The sequence below is a fragment of the Anolis carolinensis genome, chromosome 2 (genome assembly GCF_035594765.1).
Source record: "Anolis carolinensis isolate JA03-04 chromosome 2, rAnoCar3.1.pri, whole genome shotgun sequence".
NCBI lineage: Eukaryota > Metazoa > Chordata > Lepidosauria > Squamata > Dactyloidae > Anolis > Anolis carolinensis.
In genome coordinates, this window is record NC_085842.1 from 168,950,882 (window position 1) to 168,968,452 (window position 17,571).

Genomic DNA, 17,571 nt, shown 5'->3' on the forward strand with positions numbered 1-17,571 from the left:
CAGCAGTTCTGCCAGTACAATGGTTTAACAAGATGCATGGATAACATTAGCGAGTTTGAGTGTTGGACTTTTACTCTGGAGACCAAGGTTTAATTCCAGGTTTCCCTAGGACAGAACCAGTGCAGTTAAAGTGAAACTATACACCAGTGGTTCTCAACCTGGGGTCCCCAGATGTTTTTGGCCTACAACTTCCAGAATGCCTAGCCAGTTTACCAGCTTTTAGGATTTCTGGGCATTGAAGGCCAAAAACATCTGGGGACCCCAGGTTGAGAATCACTGCTCTATCAGTCATGAAAATCCACTGAATGATCTTTGTTGTGTCACACACACTGAGTCACAGAAAACCCTATGATTGGCTTACCGTACATTGGAAATGACTTAAAGACACATAACACCAATATAAGTAAAATTAGATATTTTAAAGTGTCATTCAGTAATGCATACTGAGATGAGTGGTCAGCCTCGAATACTGAAAATGTAATGATTGGGAAAGTATTAGCCTCAGCTAGTTTAGATAGATGGAATCTGTTGTTGAAGAGTGATCAGCATGTAAATAATTCTCATTTATTCAACTGGTGTGTTCTACTTGAGACCAATAATAGCACTATGAGAGGGAATGCACCTTGGAGATCTGCCCCTTCCCTCAGGAAAAACACATAGGTTCCTGAGTCTGAACAGAGCAAAAGGGCAGAAATAAAAGGCAGTCTTTGTTCCTGCACAACTGGAAATAACATTTTAGATAGTACACTAGGAAAAACAATATTTAAAAATATGACTATGTCTGAGTTGTAGCTGGCTTTTGGTTTTCAGAAATGGATAGTAGTTATTGCTTCCAAGAGCCAGCTTGCTTTGCCATGTTTAACCTGGTATGTATACTCCTACCAATATTTCATTTAGCTTGCAGTTATCTCCTGACCAAACTATGTGGCCTAATAGATTGATCTTTATTTCCTCATCCTTTACCCACCCCCTCTTTTTTCCTTAAAGAAATCTCACCAAGCACGGTGAAGAGTTCAATAAAACACAAAAGCTTGGATACTTTTATAGTATTTTGTTTGGTCCATATGGAAAGGTGTGACCCAAGAATGGATCAGTGATTTAGATGGCTAAATGTTGGTCAGTTAGGATGCATCTAGACTGGAAAAGCAATGCAGTTTGACACCAATTTAACTGCCAAATATTGAAAAATAATTTATCTACTCTCTGGGGGCATATCCTTTTGAAAATAAATGGCACTCATAATTTTGTTGAAAAGGGAAAATTATGTCATATCCGTTTGGCAAATTTGAATCTCCATGAACACATGGAGGCCACCTTTTGAAAACCACTAGTCAAGAAAATCATGACCTTGTTAGAAGTCAACTCTTTGAACAAGTGATATTCACAAGCATTCATGTAATTTCACACAGGTAATTCAGCTGTTAAACTAAAGAACATATCTTTGAACTGCCAAGGACAAAGACATGCCACTACAAAAAATATTTGGTTAACAGAGGATGATTGTTTCTTTAAAGCTGAAATTGCAGTTGCCATTGCCCAAAAGATATACACTCCCTTAAAACCTCTTACTTTAAAATGTGCACTCAGAGATAAAAAGCAAAGTCTTCTTTGAAAAAATAACATCTTGTATTAATTCACCAGACAGTTACATTTCTTATTGAAGTTTAGTTACAGATAGGATGTAGCTTCTCTCTGTGTTGAGTACATAGGGTATTATTCTTAATCAATAGTCCATAGTCTTTAAGTATACTTGTATTCACTGAAGTCCATAAGCATATTTCTATATCTAAGTCCAAATAGCAACATGCATGCATCCACCTCTACTGAGATCTGATGCAAAAAGGGGAAGGTCCACCTCCATTGAGGTGTTAAAGCAGACTGACTATAAAATGGAGTCCTGAGTCTGAATATGCTCAGTACAATAATATGTCTATAGTCCCTCCCACAACAAAGAAATACAGTCAAACTGGCAAATCAACAAACACATAGAATACAGGTTAGCAAATATATACCTTAACAAATAAATAGTGAGAGGCTTGGGAGGTTGCTATTTCCAACACCAAGGCTCAATGGTATGGAATTCTGAGATTCGCAATTTGGGGAGGAACCAGCAATCTTTGGCAGAGAAAACTAAGGACCTTGTAAAACTACAGCTTCCAGGATTCCATAGCATTGAGCCATGGCAGTCAAAGGGATGTCAAACTGCATTGATTCTAGCGTAGATGTATGAGCCTTTATTTGTATATGTAGTAAAGCAACCTTCTTCAAACTGGTGTCACTTAAATGTGTTGCGTTATACCAGCCAGAGCCAGCAGGGATGATGAGACTTGTTTAAACCACCTGGAGAGCATCAAGCTGAAGAAAGCTTTCTTTAACCATTCAAGCAAAGGAGATGAGATTTATTCCTTGTTTCATGCAGGAACGGCATGAGATCAGTTGCAGGAAGACAGCTCAACATTTTTCTTTAAAACGAGCTTTGGAAAAAGCATATTAAAAATGCTCCTGCTCTCTTTGTCTGATCACTCCATTCATGCACATTTTCCAAATGCTTCCAATATGTTTTAGGTCCTGAGGGAGTTAAGTGTTGCTGAGTGAACCATTTTTAAAAGCTTCCTTCAAAAAGGAGTAGTTTCTGCCATTTTTTCTGACACGTGTCTGAGGCATTTCAGTGATCGCGAAAGACAGGAATACCCAGACATTCGGAATAAAGATACTGGACATGTTTTCTTAATGCTACTCATTTCTGTCCAAAAGCTTACAATCTTTCAAGGTCACATAAAAGAAACTTGGTTTTATTGGAATTATGCTTTCAGGTTTGATTGCTTCCTAGCATGGGACTGATAGACCACACTGTTTAAGGGGCTTTAGGATTGGTGTTGTTTATTCGTTCAGTCATTTCTGACTCTTCATGACCTCATGTAGCCAGTCACTTCAAGAATAACATCCATCCATATTTAGGATGGTTAACCATATTTATGACCTTCATAAACAGAAGTATACTGTCTAGATCCAGGGAAGTCATGCTAACCTTCTATTCGCCTTGATCAAGCCACACCTGGAATACTGTGTCCAATTCTGGGCACCACAATTGAAGGGAGATGTTAACAAGCTGGAAAGCATGCAGAGGAGGGCGGCTAAAATGATTAAGGGTCTGGAGAACAAGCCCTATGAGGAGTGGCTTAAAGAGCTGGGCATGTTTAGCCTGGAGAAGAGAAGGCTGAGAGAAGACATAAAGAGGGTCATGTATAAATATGTGAAGGGAAGTCATAGGCAGGATGGAGCAAGATAGTTTTCTGCTGCCCTGGAGACTAGCGCGCGGAACAATGGCTTCAAACTACAGGAAAGGAGATTCCACCTGAACATTAGGAAGAACTTCCTGAGTGTGAAAGCTGTTCAGCAGTGGAACTCTCTGCCCTGGAGGGTGGTGAAGGCTCCTTCTTTGGAGGCTTTTAAGCAGATGACCATCCATCGGGGGTGCTTTAAATGAGATTTCCTGCTTCTTGGCAAGGAGTTGGACTGGAGGCCCCACGAGGTCTCTTCCAACTCTGTGATTCTATGAAATGTTGTTCCCAAAGCCACTTCACATACAGACATACCTCAATTAATAAGAATATCTCTACAATGCCTTTTCACACCTACCAGCTCTCTTTTGTCCTCCTCTGTCCAGCTATTTTCAGCAGACCCTCTCCAATGACTCTCCCTCTATATCATCTATATCGATATCTATCTATCTGCATGAAAGTTTGACCCATGGTCAACATCTTTATGGCTTCACTCCCAAATCAGCTCTCCCCTGCTTCAACTCTCCCTTCTTCTTTATAGGTTTGCCAAATACCCAGGTTGATTAAAAATCCTGGAACATCCAAACATTGGCCATTTCATTTATGACATTTCAGTTGTTCCTAATAAAAAGCACTATTGCCTGACTTTGTGGATTTTGGAGCTTTTCCAAATAAAAGTGGCAGTTTCGCTCTGCCATAGCTTAGCTATGCATGCTAATGTAACCGACCTAACGAAGCTGCGAATGGGGATGTGAGGAAGGACACATTTTCAATCAGTTCATAAATACTATAGGGGATTAGGGGGCAAACAGAATTATTGTAGGAAGTAATGAGACAAGCCTTTCCACCTCCCACCCACTGTGCCCAGAACTAGGAAGACACTAAAAAAATGGGCAGACTAAAAACAGCCTGTACCCAACTTGAAAGTCTAGAGCAGGGGTCCTCAATCATTTTAAGTATAGGGTCAGTTCATGATCCCTTAGACTGTTGGGAGGACAGACTATTGTTTGGAAAAAAATGAAAAAATTCCTATGCATACTGCACATATCTTATTTGTAGTGCAAAATATTTTTTTATGAATGAACAATATATTATTTAAAATGAAGAACAATTTTCACCAAAAATAAACTTACCAGTATTTCAATGGAAATCATAGACCTACTTTTGGCTGATGAGATAGTCAAGTTACTTAAGATTGTTGTTGTTGTGTGCCTTCAAGTCGTTCCAGACTTAGGGTGACCTGAAGCATAAAAATTAGGTTGGGGCTGGGTAAATGAACTTGGAGGACCACATCTGGCCCGTGGACCTTAGTTTGGGAACCCCTGGTCTAGAATAATCCTCCTCCTCCCAAACTCATATAAGCCAGTGAAATTAAGGCTTAATTTTGTTCACCCACTTTACACTTTCCTATCACCTTTGACAATACAAAACTAACCCGTTTTTACTTTCTTTAAAGCTTGGCTGGTTACTTGGGGATATACCAAGATAGTGGTTTTTTGCCTTGGAAAGCATTTGCCATAAACATATTTGATAGTGGAAACTAAACTGGGTCAGCCTTGGTTAGTGCTTGGGTGGGCAACCACCAATGAATACTAGATGCTGTAGGTTACATTTCAGAGGAAAAAAATACGCACCTCTGTGTTTTCCTTGGTTAAGAGAAAACTATGAAATCCATGGGGTTGTCATAAGTTGATAGGCAGCTTGACGACACATGGACACAAGCCATTTGGTATTGTGGTTGGTGACTTTCATGTACGGACTGCTGTAAATCTGCTCTAAGGTTTATCTGAGGAGTGAAAAACTATCCAAGGTGCTGAATTTGATTTGTGGCTCAGTACTTTGGATGGGGGAGCACCCTGTGGTGCAGCGGATTAAACCGCTGAGTTGCTAAACTTGCTGACCGAAAGGTTGGCGGTTTGAATTTGGGGAGTGGGGTGAGCTCCTGCAGTTAGCCCCAGCTTCTGCCAATCTAACAGTTCAAAATCATGCAAATGTGAGTAGATCAATAGGTACCGCTCCGGCGGGAAGGTAGTGGCGCTCCATGCAGTCATGCCAGCCACATGACTTTGGAGGTGTTTACAGATAACGCTGGCTTAAAAATTGAGATGAGCACCAACCCCCAGAGTTGGGCACGACTTGGCTTAATGTCAGGGGAAAACCTTTACCTACATTGCATAGGCCTATATTAGATTCACTACTGTTCTGATCTGAAACCTTGACTCTCTAATTTGTGAAGAGGGTAGTGTGAATAACATAAAGAGAATGTGAAGAGACTGAATAGGAAGAGAAAGGCTGCATTTGAAATAGAAAGACATGTGAGATATCTTAATTCGAGGATCTTTTGATTATCGGGGCAATGGCATCACATTTCACTACCAGACCTCTCTGGTCCCCCTGAAATAAACTGTAAACCTCATAAAAGTTGGAAGGTGGGAGGAGAGAGAATGAAATTTCACAACAACTAGGTATTGCTGTGAGCTACACTTGCTCCAATGCAATTATTATGAAGTTGATTTGTCTGGAATGAACTATCATGATATGATGCCTTTTTTTTAAAGGCCCACTGCTGCTGGATATGAAAACTGCTCGAAATTGATTTTTGGATAAGGCTCAACAGAATGGCTTTCATTTTGAGATTGTCAGGGAATAGACATTGGGATGTCACACCAAAGTTCCAAAAGCAAAAGAGCGAACAAAAGTGGTCAGAAGTCCACTTCTGATTTTGAAAAAAAAAATACAGAGAACCTCATGATCTTTGTGAAGCATGATTTGCTATTCTTCAATGCTCCCAAGAGAACCACTTCTATGTTTTTCCAGACAAAGGACAGTCTGTGTAGACTAAATGGGGGCAAGAGTCACAAAATGGGAGATTTTGACCACAAGTTTTCTGCCTGTACAAAACCAAGAGAGGCCCTTGTGTGCTGTATTTCAATTTCAGTTATCTCATAAGACAAGACTAGTCCAAGTGGCACCCTTCACAGAGTGTCATTGAACTGGAACTGCTATCATTCCCAAACCAAGGTGCCGATGAGTGTCATTGCTAAGTATGATGAGAGTCATAGCCCAACAAGCCAGTTTACGAAGGATGTGTGTAAGGCAAATTGGTTCATTTCTTTTCTTTGGAAAACTTAAGGATCTCCCCTACCTTCTTCAAATGGCTCCCAGGCTGTTTGATTAGCAGACGGTATAGTTAGCTCTTCTCTCCTACCTTTGTTTGATAGTGTCATGAATAGAGCCCAGAAACAATGAGATTGCAACAAGAAACATGCAACACCAAGGTATAAGATGAATTGGGGGCAAAATTGTTCTACTAAGTGGCATGTCACCCAGATATAGCTTGTCAGGGAAGCATGCTTAGCTGACAAGGAGTTTACACAGGGTTACATTAATGAGTATGAATGTGTCTGTGTTGTGTGCATGCGAACTAATGGGAGTTCAGAAAGCAAATGGAAACATCCTACAATCCACTTTCCTGAGATCTGCTTCTGTGCCCTTTGCTGTGTCTGAAATTCAGGGTTGAGGGATGTGTGGGCCCTCCTAAGGTTGTCAGACTTGTCCTCATCATTAGCCAAAAGAATTGAAACTATAGCCCAACAGTGTTAAAGGGAATGTATGTCCACCATTTCTGTCTTATCCATTAAGAGTGTAAAGTGAGGGTTCATAAACACTTTACTTTGTGGAGAAGATGAGTATGAGCTGGGTGTGGTAATTTCACTGAGCAATGGAATGAAGCAAGATTCACTGCTGACCCTGAATGCTTTGCAGCTTCTCATGTAATACTGAATCTCCTCACTTGCAAAATAGCAGAGCCTACTACTAAGAGGTACTGTGGTATGTCTGCTGGTTTGGACATAGAGGTCTGGCTTCAAGTCTTCACCTGGTTATGAACCTTACCAGAAAGCCTTAGGGAAAATCTTTCATGGCCTAATAAGCCTTCTTCAACTTGATGTTACCTAGATGGTTTGGACACCAATTCCCATCAAAGCCACCATAGAATCATAGAGTTGGGAGAGACCTCATGGACCATCCAGTCCAACCCCCTGCCAAGAAGCAGGAAAATCGCATTCAAAGCACCTCTGACAAATGGCCATCCAGCCTCTGTTTAAAAGTCTCCAAAGAAGGAGCCTCCACCACGCTTCGGGGCAGAGAGTTCCAGTGCTGAACAGCTCTCTCTCACAGTGAGGAAGTTCTTCCTAATGTTCAGGTGGAATCTCCTTTCCTGTAGTTTGAAGCCATTGTTCCGTGTCCTAGTCTGCAGGGCAGCAGAAAACAAGCTGGCTCCCTCCTCCCTATGACTTCCCCTCACATCTTGATACATCATGTCTCCTCTCAACCTTCTCTTCTGCAAGGTAAATGTGCCCAGCTCTTTAAGCCGCTTCTCATAGGACTTGTTCCCCAAACCCTTGATCATTTTAGTCACCCTCCTCTGGACACATTCCAGCTTGTCAACATCTCCCTTAAATCACAGTGCCCAGAATTGGACACTGTGTGATTCCAGGTATGATCTGACCAAGGCAGAATAGAGGGGTAGCATGACTTCCCGGCACCTAAACACTATACTCCTAATTATGAAGGCTACAATCAAATTGGCTTTGTAAGCTGCATCACATTTTTGGCTCATGTTGAACTTATTGTCCATGAGTTACCACCAGTGTGGTAAATGACCAGGATGGCAGGGAAGTAAAATCCAAAATATCTTGAAGCAACCAGGTTGAAGAAGGTACGCCATCCTGTCCAACAGACTTGGGAAATAATGTTCAAGTCTGCCATCTTCAGATTCCTGGAGAAATGCAGAACTAGGCCCCAAAGTAAGTTTTCCAAGTTTGGACTGCCTTTTCTAACATAACTTTTTCAGCCATGGCCATAGTATGGTTGAGTAACTTTTGGACAACAACTCTCAGAAGCCTCAAAATGGCATGCATTTATTTTGGCTGTTGACTGATGGACTTTGGGTGCTAGAGTAAAAAAAGTAACTGTCCAAGCAGTGGCCATGAGCAAGTATTTTTGAAAAATTCAGATAGATCAGCGGACCCCTTAATAGTTGCATGTTTGAAAATGTGATGGGGCTACAAACAGCCTAAAAATCCTCCTGCTTTACAGCTTAATTCAGAAATGTGATATTCCTTAGAAAGGACATTGGCCATGATCACAGGCACTCTCTTCTTTCCTCTCACTTTTAAAACTATTATATTGTGTGCTGGGGGGTCAAGCCATGGCATTCAAAAAGAAAATGAGCACTAGTGAAACCTGAATGTAATTAAGCCCAAAGAATGGCCAAGAATGAATAAAATAAGCAAGCACAAGAATGTAAGAAATATTCAAATTCAGTACTCCCATTTTTTCCTGTGGATTTTTGTGACACAGCTCAGTGTTAAAGCAAACATCCATCCCTAGGTGCCTACTTGCCACACTTTTGCAATATTAAAATGCTGCTGCTGTTGGGTGAGACAGTGGAAGTATATTTTAACCCTTTCCCCTCCAAGTCTGTTCACTGATGTCATTCCCTTTATATATATAAAAAATTGAGTTACTCATTTTTGATTTATCACATTTATGGGGGTTTTTTTATCCCAGAGTGGGACATAAGGTGGCTGTTGCCCAGTCCCATATAAAATAGCTTGAGTTCTTTCCTTGCCTGATCCTATCCAATCAGACACAATGGAGTGAACATCTAGCCAATCAGATCTGGTTTGGTATTGGCATCATTGAAAGCAAATCAAGCTCTTGCTGATCACCATTTCAACATTCTGAAACTAGCACTTTCACAGTTTGCCAGTCACATGCGTTCTTCTGCTTCAGCCTTCCTCTAGTAATGGATAGCGATGCATATTTGAGGGTAAAAATGTGGGTGAAAATTGTTTTTTTACTTATGCAAAAAGGTCCAGAAACCACTGAAAGGGGGGCGTTGTGTGTATATGTGTATGTATGAAAATGTTCACTTAATACAGTGGTTCTCAACCTGGGGGTCCCCAGATGTTTTTGGCCTAAAACTCCCAGAAATCCCAGCCAATTTACCAGCTGTTAGGATTTCTGGGAGTTGAAAGCTGAAAATATCTGGGGACCCACAGGTTGAGAACCACTGGCTTAATATGTTTATGCTATTACGGTACTAGTACCCATTTTCCAGAAATATTGTTTTCACCACTTATTTCAACATGCGATGCAAAAACAGAGTGATGATGTGTAGCCTTCCTCTAATCCTGAGATGATACAGGCATAACTTAGATAACAGCCCCATCTACAGAGAAGAAAAAGTGTCTAGCAATCAGACAGTTTCCTCATCAGCAAGACAATGTACATTAGGGGAACATTTATGGTAGAGGTATGGACACAATGTGGCTGAATCCTGAATGGAATTGTAATGATTCAGACTAATTTCAATCAGGTCCAAATTTGATCACATCAGTACACATCATGTCTGAGTCAAGAGCTATGCAGGCAGATTTTTTGCAAAACAGTTCTGTAAAAGGGGAAAGGCAGGAGGAATCTAGCCTGTTCTCATTAATAATTCTATTTTCCATTGTGGGGTAAACATCTCAAAAACACTCTTCAATCAGTGCTTGGTACAACAAGGAGTATTATTTTGCTTGTTCTGCTTTAGCAGGCTGAACGTACAGGAACAGATATGCAGAAGATTGCTGGTACTATTATGTGAAATGTAGCTTCTATTTCTCCTTCCCTCATCTTCCCAATACTTACCTTTCCTAATTCTATCCCATTGTTCTTTATTTTTGTTTTGTAAGTATGAATCTACATATTGATCGGAGGATTTTTTTTAAAGTCAGGGGTCCCCAAACCAAGGCCGATGGGCTGGATGCCGACCTTCAAGGCCATTTACTCCAAACTTTATACTTAGGGTTGCCCTAAGTTTGAAACTATTTGAATGCACACAACGGCAGCAATCCTAATTAACTTGACTGTCCCTTCAGCCAAAAGCAGGCTCACACTTCCCACTGAAACATTGGTAATTTTAAGCTGGTTAAAATTGTTCATTTAAAATATTGTATTGTTCTTTCACGTTTGTTTTGCATTACAAATAAGGAATGTGCAGTGTGCATTGGAATTTGTTCATGTTCTTTTCAAATTATAATCTGGCCACCCAACAGATGGGGAATCTGTTTAAGTAATAGTTTTATTAGCCCCTGATGGTGCAGTATGTTGAGCTGCTGAGCTACTGAATTTGCTGGTTGAAACATTGGTGGTTCAAATCCGAAGAGCGGGGTGAGTTCTCGCTGTTAGCTCCAGCTTCTACCAACCTAGCAGTTCAAAAACATGCAAATATGAGTAGATCAATAGGTACCGCTCTGGAGGGAAGGTAATGGCGCTCCATGTAGTCATGCCGGCCACATGACCTTGGAGGTGTCTACGGACAATGCCGGCTATTCGGCTTAGAAATGGAGATGAACACCAATCCACAGAGCTGGACACAACTAGATTCAATGTCAGGAGAAAACCTTTACCTTTAACTTTTATTAGCCAACAGATTCCCTTAACCGCTGTTGTTAATAAAAGCCTGCCTCAATCCTGCACCATATCGGTATTATATGCCTTCAAAACCATTTATGATTACTCTTTGATAGAGTCTATTTGGCAAGTTTTGCTCAGAGATCTGCTGTAGACTTTCTCTCAGGCTGAGATCCAATGAGTTTTCATAGCTAAGTGGGATTTTGAAACCTTGTCTCCTGTCCTATTAGTCCAACACTCAAATCACTATAACATGTAGGCTATAGGCTGAAAAAGGTAGCAGATAGAAAATGAGGAAAAAACTCCAAGGACCCTGTGGGGTGCATTTGTCACAGTTATTCCTTTTTAGTGGCTATTCTGTCCCTAATTCTTGTGTACTTATTTGAGATCTGGGCCCATAAAAGTTATGTCTGTTTGTGTTTTCCAGTGCAAATCAATTCAGATTTCCCAATTTTGATTCAGCTTTAGATTTGTGCTTGTCAAAACTGAATAAGGACTGAATCCAAATGACTGATCATGTCTCCAGACTGGATCAGGGGCACTTCTGCAGTCCTGCTTTATAGTACAAGAGTTTCCATGTTTATGTTTCTCTGTGTGTAGTGTGTCACTCTGCAATGTTAACAGACGGGGAAACCAGCTCACTATTAGACTTTAAGCTGATCTGTTGGAGCTAAGGAGCTCTGGTGGTGCTCATCTGCCCAGCACAGCCAAGTGACACATAAATCATGGAGCAGCCATACATACATTCAGGGATTTAATGCAGATTGTTAAAAGATGATAAAATAACACACACTCAACACAACAACCATACACACACATACCCGATTGGCACCACAGCCTGAGATACAAGGGAGAAAGCATAAACATAGAGGCATTTATAGCACCAGAATGTGAAGAAAGGTCAGTGCTAAGGGATGAACATGAGACAGCACCAAAGGTGAGGCATTGGATTCAGGCCTCTGTCTTGCATACACTTTTAAGAGGATTGGGCAATGGGAACCCAAGGAGGCATACAGATTCTTGGATAACTGGGAATCAATCTGCACCATATAAACTTCTGTCTACAGAGGAACAGAAATGTCCAGAGCATTGGCCACTTACTACAGGCATGTGACGAGGGTAAGACGACCTGGGGAGCCAAACTCAAAAACCTTATTCTCTGCCCATCATGGACGGAATAATACAGAAAAGTAGTCAGGAGCTGGAGAGCACTTCATATCAGCATAAAAAGGACTGTGGGATCACAGTTGGGATTTTGTATTGAATAAAAAGAGATGGAATGGGCTGAGTCTTGTTGACCAGGAGAGACATCAACCCACTCTCTCATTCCTTTGAAAAACTTATGAGGATCTATCCTACCTAGATAAGTTGGATACCATTTCTCATGCTGAGATAAGCCTTGCTTTAGTGGATTCTCCCATTCTCAGTTTTCAACAGAATCCCACTCTTTTGTGGTTCCCCCCTAGCTTGAAAGCTACAGTATTCCTCCTCAATCTCTCCCATCCAATCCCTGTGCACATGTCCATTTGTGGGTGATTGTACCAACAGAATGAGCCTGAACTCTTAATTTTCATGTTTTCTTGATGCCCATGTGCCTTTTTGAGGACACAGAGATGAAGGGCACGAGGATGGGAGAGGATAGCAGGGTGTGGTGTGGTCTCCTTTATCCTCATACTTGCAGGTGGCCAATGCCGGGGCGTAAGTCCAGTGCTTTACTAAGACGGTGTAGTAGCACCATTTGTTGGGTCCGCAGAAAATGAGGGCCCTGGCTCAGTCTGGGCTCTGTGCTGCTCCCCAAGAGTCACGGCCCTGAGGGGACCTTGGCCGCATAAATAGAAAGCTGTCATCTGGTTAAATACAACGGCAGGTCTTTGCAGGACTGGCTCCTTTTCTGCTCCCCATTTCCCAGGAGTTGGGTGAGGGGACTTGGAGCTCCCTCAATTTCTCAGGAGTGGTCCCACAGTTTTGAGGGAGCTGTTCGGCTCTGGAGGGATCAGCCACCAAAGCAGACAGGTCCAAGCTCAAAGCCAAACTTCTGGTTGGTGTCCCCAAAATCTTGAACAGCCACATCAGCCAACGGTAGCTGCTCCACACGGGATGTCAGAACTTGTAGGACTGTCCGCTCCTGGCCCTTTCGCACCTGGAAAACAGCATGCAGATAGAGAAGATAGCATCAGAAACATCAAAGGGGAAATCCTGGAGTAGAAGGAGTAGGAAAAGAGTCCTCCAGTTATCAAAGTGATGCTTTTGGGGTGTTCTCTGCAGTTGTTCACGATTTACAGTTTTTGTTGCCAGGTGAAAAACAGGACAGGGTTCCTGCACAGATGAGAGGATTGATTGATTGCTTCCCTTCCTCCCTCCCTTCCATTTATATCCTGCCATTCTCCTTGCAAAACATCAACTGCTGAAAAATCCCTCTTCTACACAGCCATTAAAGTTACGGGAGACATATTCCTTATTTTACATGGCAGCCCACAGGGTAACATAATTTTGTAGTGATTTAATTCTCTGCAGATGGGGAAAACAATCACATTCCACCAAGAGGAGTGCAGAACAATCCTCAAAATCAATGAGTGCAGTAAATGGTGGATCACGTAAATAGCTATCTCCAACCCAGAGAGGCAAGGGTAACTAAAGATGTCAGTTTTGTTTTCATCACATTTCTCATCCCCATCCCCTTTGTATTCTTTATAGAGCTGCCAGATTCACACATGGAAATTCATGCATATTTCGCTACATGCTTTTCCTAAATGCACACCATTTCTATGCAATCTTCCCAGTGACCAAAATGGGCTCATGTGACTTTTAAGAACTATGCATTTTTGGATATCATTTGTAGTATAGTAAAAAAAGAAGGCAGTGCCTGTGAGTTCCTCCTAATGATGGGAAAACCGAAAGATGCACAAATGCTTCTGTAAACAGTCTTGTAAGGGATGAATTGGATCAATCTGCAAGCAATCTCCCAGCTAATGGGAATTTCTTTTCCATCTCCAGGGTGGCTCATTTGCAGCAGCAGAAAGGAAGGATGGTGAAAGAAGCATCCCATGCCAGGATACATACCATACATTTCTGTTACTGAGTTGCACACAGTATGAGATGGGAAAGGGAAGATGTGCAGAAAACTAAGTAAGACATATTTGTTCACTCTTGCTCTGTAGTCCACAAAAATCTAAAAGGCCCCAGAAAGCTATTATTTCCAACTCCTTATGATGTCAGAATTCTGTCCCTGTCCCCAGTGCATCACAAAACAACTGCCTCAACATTAAAGTTGGACCTGGATGAGTTACTGTTTGGACTACAATTCCCAGAAACCACTAGCCAACATAGGTGCTACTGTGTTTCCCCGAAAATAAGACAGTGTCTTATATTAATTTTTGCTCCCAAAGAAGCGCTAGGTCTTATTTTCAGGAGATGTTTTATTTTTCCATGAAGAAGAATTCACATTTATTGTTGAACCAAAAAAAAAGAACATTTATTATATACTGTTCAGTAGTTATCATCACAAACCAGCATGAGAAGACAAACTGAATCCTATCAATAATTTCTTGTTACTACCTGTTATGGTTGAGCCTTATGGCTCCGATACTGGGAGACGTGGTCGTAAGACTCCTCGGGAGTCAGACTCTCTTGAGGAGCGAGAAAGGAAACGGCTGTGGGACTTATTTGCAGAACCAACTGACGAAGACTCCTTTGAGGGTTTTACCGAGGGAATGGAGGAAGAGATGGCTAGCTCAGAGGAGGATGATATGGAATGGACTCGTGCGAGGGAGGATTTGGGTGCCACCGGCAATGGTAGTATGGGAGGCGACTGGGGGGTTGCAGGATTAGACCCGTGGACGAGCTGGAGGGATGGGACGGGATCCACAGCTGGGGATGCTGTGGGGCGTAGTCAAAGGTGTTTTAGTTCTGATGAGGAGGATGATGATGAGGCACCTGGAATTAGGGTAACAGCTGACAGCGATGAGGAGTTGTAAACTGGCATAAAATGGGGTTTAGAATCCAGGGCTAATTGCGTTGGGCAAGGTAATCTGGACGAACGCTTGGGCTCTTGTTGGGAATTTCCTGAAGACGGGTGTGATTCGTTTGCTGAATATGTAAGTTACCAAGGACACTGGGCATAGACGGCGGGAGGAATTGTGTGGGCTTTTCCTGTGCAACTTGTGTTTAATCTTAATAGCTTGGACCTCCATCGTCTTTTTGACGGACATTAATTGCCTACTCTGGATTGACGCTGGACTGACTGACTGACTACGACCTTGGACTATCCCTTCTGTGATTATCGGTGGAACTGGTGAACTAAAGACGTCTGTACCTGGCCTTCGACCTTGGACCGGATTGGGACCCCGCTGACTGCTTCTGCCCTGATTGATGTGTTTGGACCCGGAGTTCGCTTGCTGCACGGAGGAGTAACAACTTAGTTATTCAACCACAGCTGTTGAGTAGCAGAGAGTAATCTGCTGCCAGTTATTTATGTTTCTTTGAATCTTAGTTTACCAGTTTTTGTTTGTTTTAAGAGCCAGGCTAAAGTAAGCATTTTTGGTTTAACCCGGATAAAATTCCCGTTTAATCCGGTTTATCTTTTGAACTGTTTTTTAGTGTCTTTTCATATTGAAGGCGAGTTTTTGCCTAGCCCTTTGTCTTTTACGGGCATTTTTGGTTTTGTATCTTTAATAAACTGTGTTGAATCTTATCTGGTGGCGTTCTGTCTGTGACACTACCACTATTTCCATGTACAGCAATCTATGGTACGTACATTTATCGATCCTGCATGCTCTGGTGTTCTGTTCGGCAGGCATGCTTTCAAACAAAAACGTTGCTATGTCTTACTTTCAGGGGAGGCCTTATATTTAGCAATTCAGCAAAATCTCTACTAGGTCTTATTTTCGGGGGTGTCTTATTTTTGGGGAAACAGGGTAGTTGCCACAAACTGTAGTCCAAAAGTCATTTCTCTAGGTACCCCAACAAGATGGAGAGACTGACAATATGTAAGGAATGCATTAAATAATATTTCAGAAGACATCACTCTTCACATCATGGCTACTAAAGGAAGAGATTCCTTGAGAAAACCAGATTCTAGCATGGAAAGAAATTATCTCTGTTGATTTTGTTAAGTCTGTTTAGTGGGCTTGACATTAGCATGGCTATTCAGGCCATGGTAGGCTAATGAGGGTGAACTGTCATAGAATGGCGAGGTCTGAACTTGGAATTTAATAGGTAGCATCCAAGTAAGGCAGGGTGGATAACTAGAGGGCACTGACAAGAAAGGTTGGCCTCATGACCCCAAGATGGGCTATATTAGAATATATTTGGTCAAAAATGTAACCTGAATGTGAGGCTACTTCCAGTTTGCAGTTCTGGAGACTTGGGCTAATTTCTGACAATTTACATGAGCTAGGGGCCAGGGGGGATTTTGAGTCATATGGCTTATATGGGTGATTTTCTCCTTAATTGTTTTTTGTGGGAGGGGAATCTGGGTTGCAGATAATAGCTGTGCATCCTGATCACTATGCTTGGCAAGTGGCAACTCCTACAAAGAAAGTAATTACTATGTTGCATGAGCTTAGGAAGTTGAAGCCCAACAAAATTCAGGGACCCTATGTTCCCCATTCTGACTAAAAGTTTGGAAATGGGCCAAAAGACATCCAGTTTCTAGCAGTCTCTTTTCAGACAGGGAAGTTTTAAAAGGTAAATGATGAGAATCTATGCAGTTCATAACTTATTCTGTACTAAATTCTAATGTGTTCCTTTTTAAAAACTGTAAAAACAGTTTTAAAAACTGTACAATTTGCACAGTTGTCGGCATTTATAGTGTGATTCTGCATGTGGATTCTGCAAAGACCCAGTCTCAGACTGAATAGTCTTTCATAAGTGCACAACGTTCATTTTCCTGCAGTGGAAAGAAAATTGCTAAAAGTACTCATTGCTTCTTTTGGGAATGAAATTAGAGAGACATTCTTGCTCTGATGTGTTCTATTCAAGTTTCAGGTCCTATAAGCTTTTCTTTTTCTTTTTTTAAAAAAGCATTACCTATACTCTGCACTATTTTTTACTTTATGTATTGATTTCCTTTATTTTTACCCCCTTTTCTCTCAATATAGGATTCACTAGTTATCTGGTATGAAAAGGAAAAAATAAATAAAATAGCTAAGAAAAAAAAATGATTTCTGAGGTGGTGGAACACACTGCCTTTTGTGAGGAAGAGAGACATACATTTTCCAGGCTATTTTTTTTTCATCGTGTCAGAAGCGACTTGAGAACATACTGCAAGTCACTTCTGATGTGAGAGAATTGGCCATCTACAGAGACGTTGCCCAGGGGACACCCGAATGTATTACCATCCTGCTGGGAGGCTTCTCTCATGTTCCCACAAACTAGAGCTGACAGATGGGAGCTCACCCCATCTCGCAGATTCAAGCTGGCAGCCTTCAGGTCAGCAGTCCAGCCAACACAAGAGTCAACCCATTGTGCCACCATGGCTCCTTTCTAGGCTATGAATTGCATTAAAAAACAGGCTTCCGCTTTTGTCAGAAGCCCAATCATCTCTGTTCTGTTTTGTTTCCAGGGCCAACTTTTCTAAGCAAATATTACCATTCCGAACCATTCAGAACAACTCAAACAGTTAAATCTATGTTTGGACACCAGAGATCTGCCAGATGAAAGGTGACAAGCCCCCACAGCCATCATACAAGGTTTTATAAGCAAGAGGAAAAAATGTACGGAAAAGGCCAAAGGGGCTCCTAATCAATTCGTATATGGCTGAATTAACCACATTTGATGGATACCTTGCAAATAAATCTATCCATTCTAAGATTCAAGACTAGGTAAG

At 41.6% G+C, this 17,571-nt stretch overlaps 1 protein-coding gene across 2 annotated transcripts in view; it reads right to left on the minus strand.

Annotated features, from left to right (window-relative positions):
- Window positions 1-11,486: 11,486 nt before the first annotated feature.
- Window positions 11,487-17,571, minus strand: part of col5a3 (collagen type V alpha 3 chain) — a 182,327-nt gene continuing 176,242 nt past the window's right edge. For both annotated transcript variants that reach the window (XM_062971053.1, XM_062971052.1), the window contains one exon: window positions 11,487-12,885. In XM_062971053.1, the coding sequence (XP_062827123.1) occupies window positions 12,739-12,885 (147 nt within the window). In that variant the 3' untranslated portion in view covers window positions 11,487-12,738. The remainder of the gene's footprint in view (window positions 12,886-17,571) is intronic.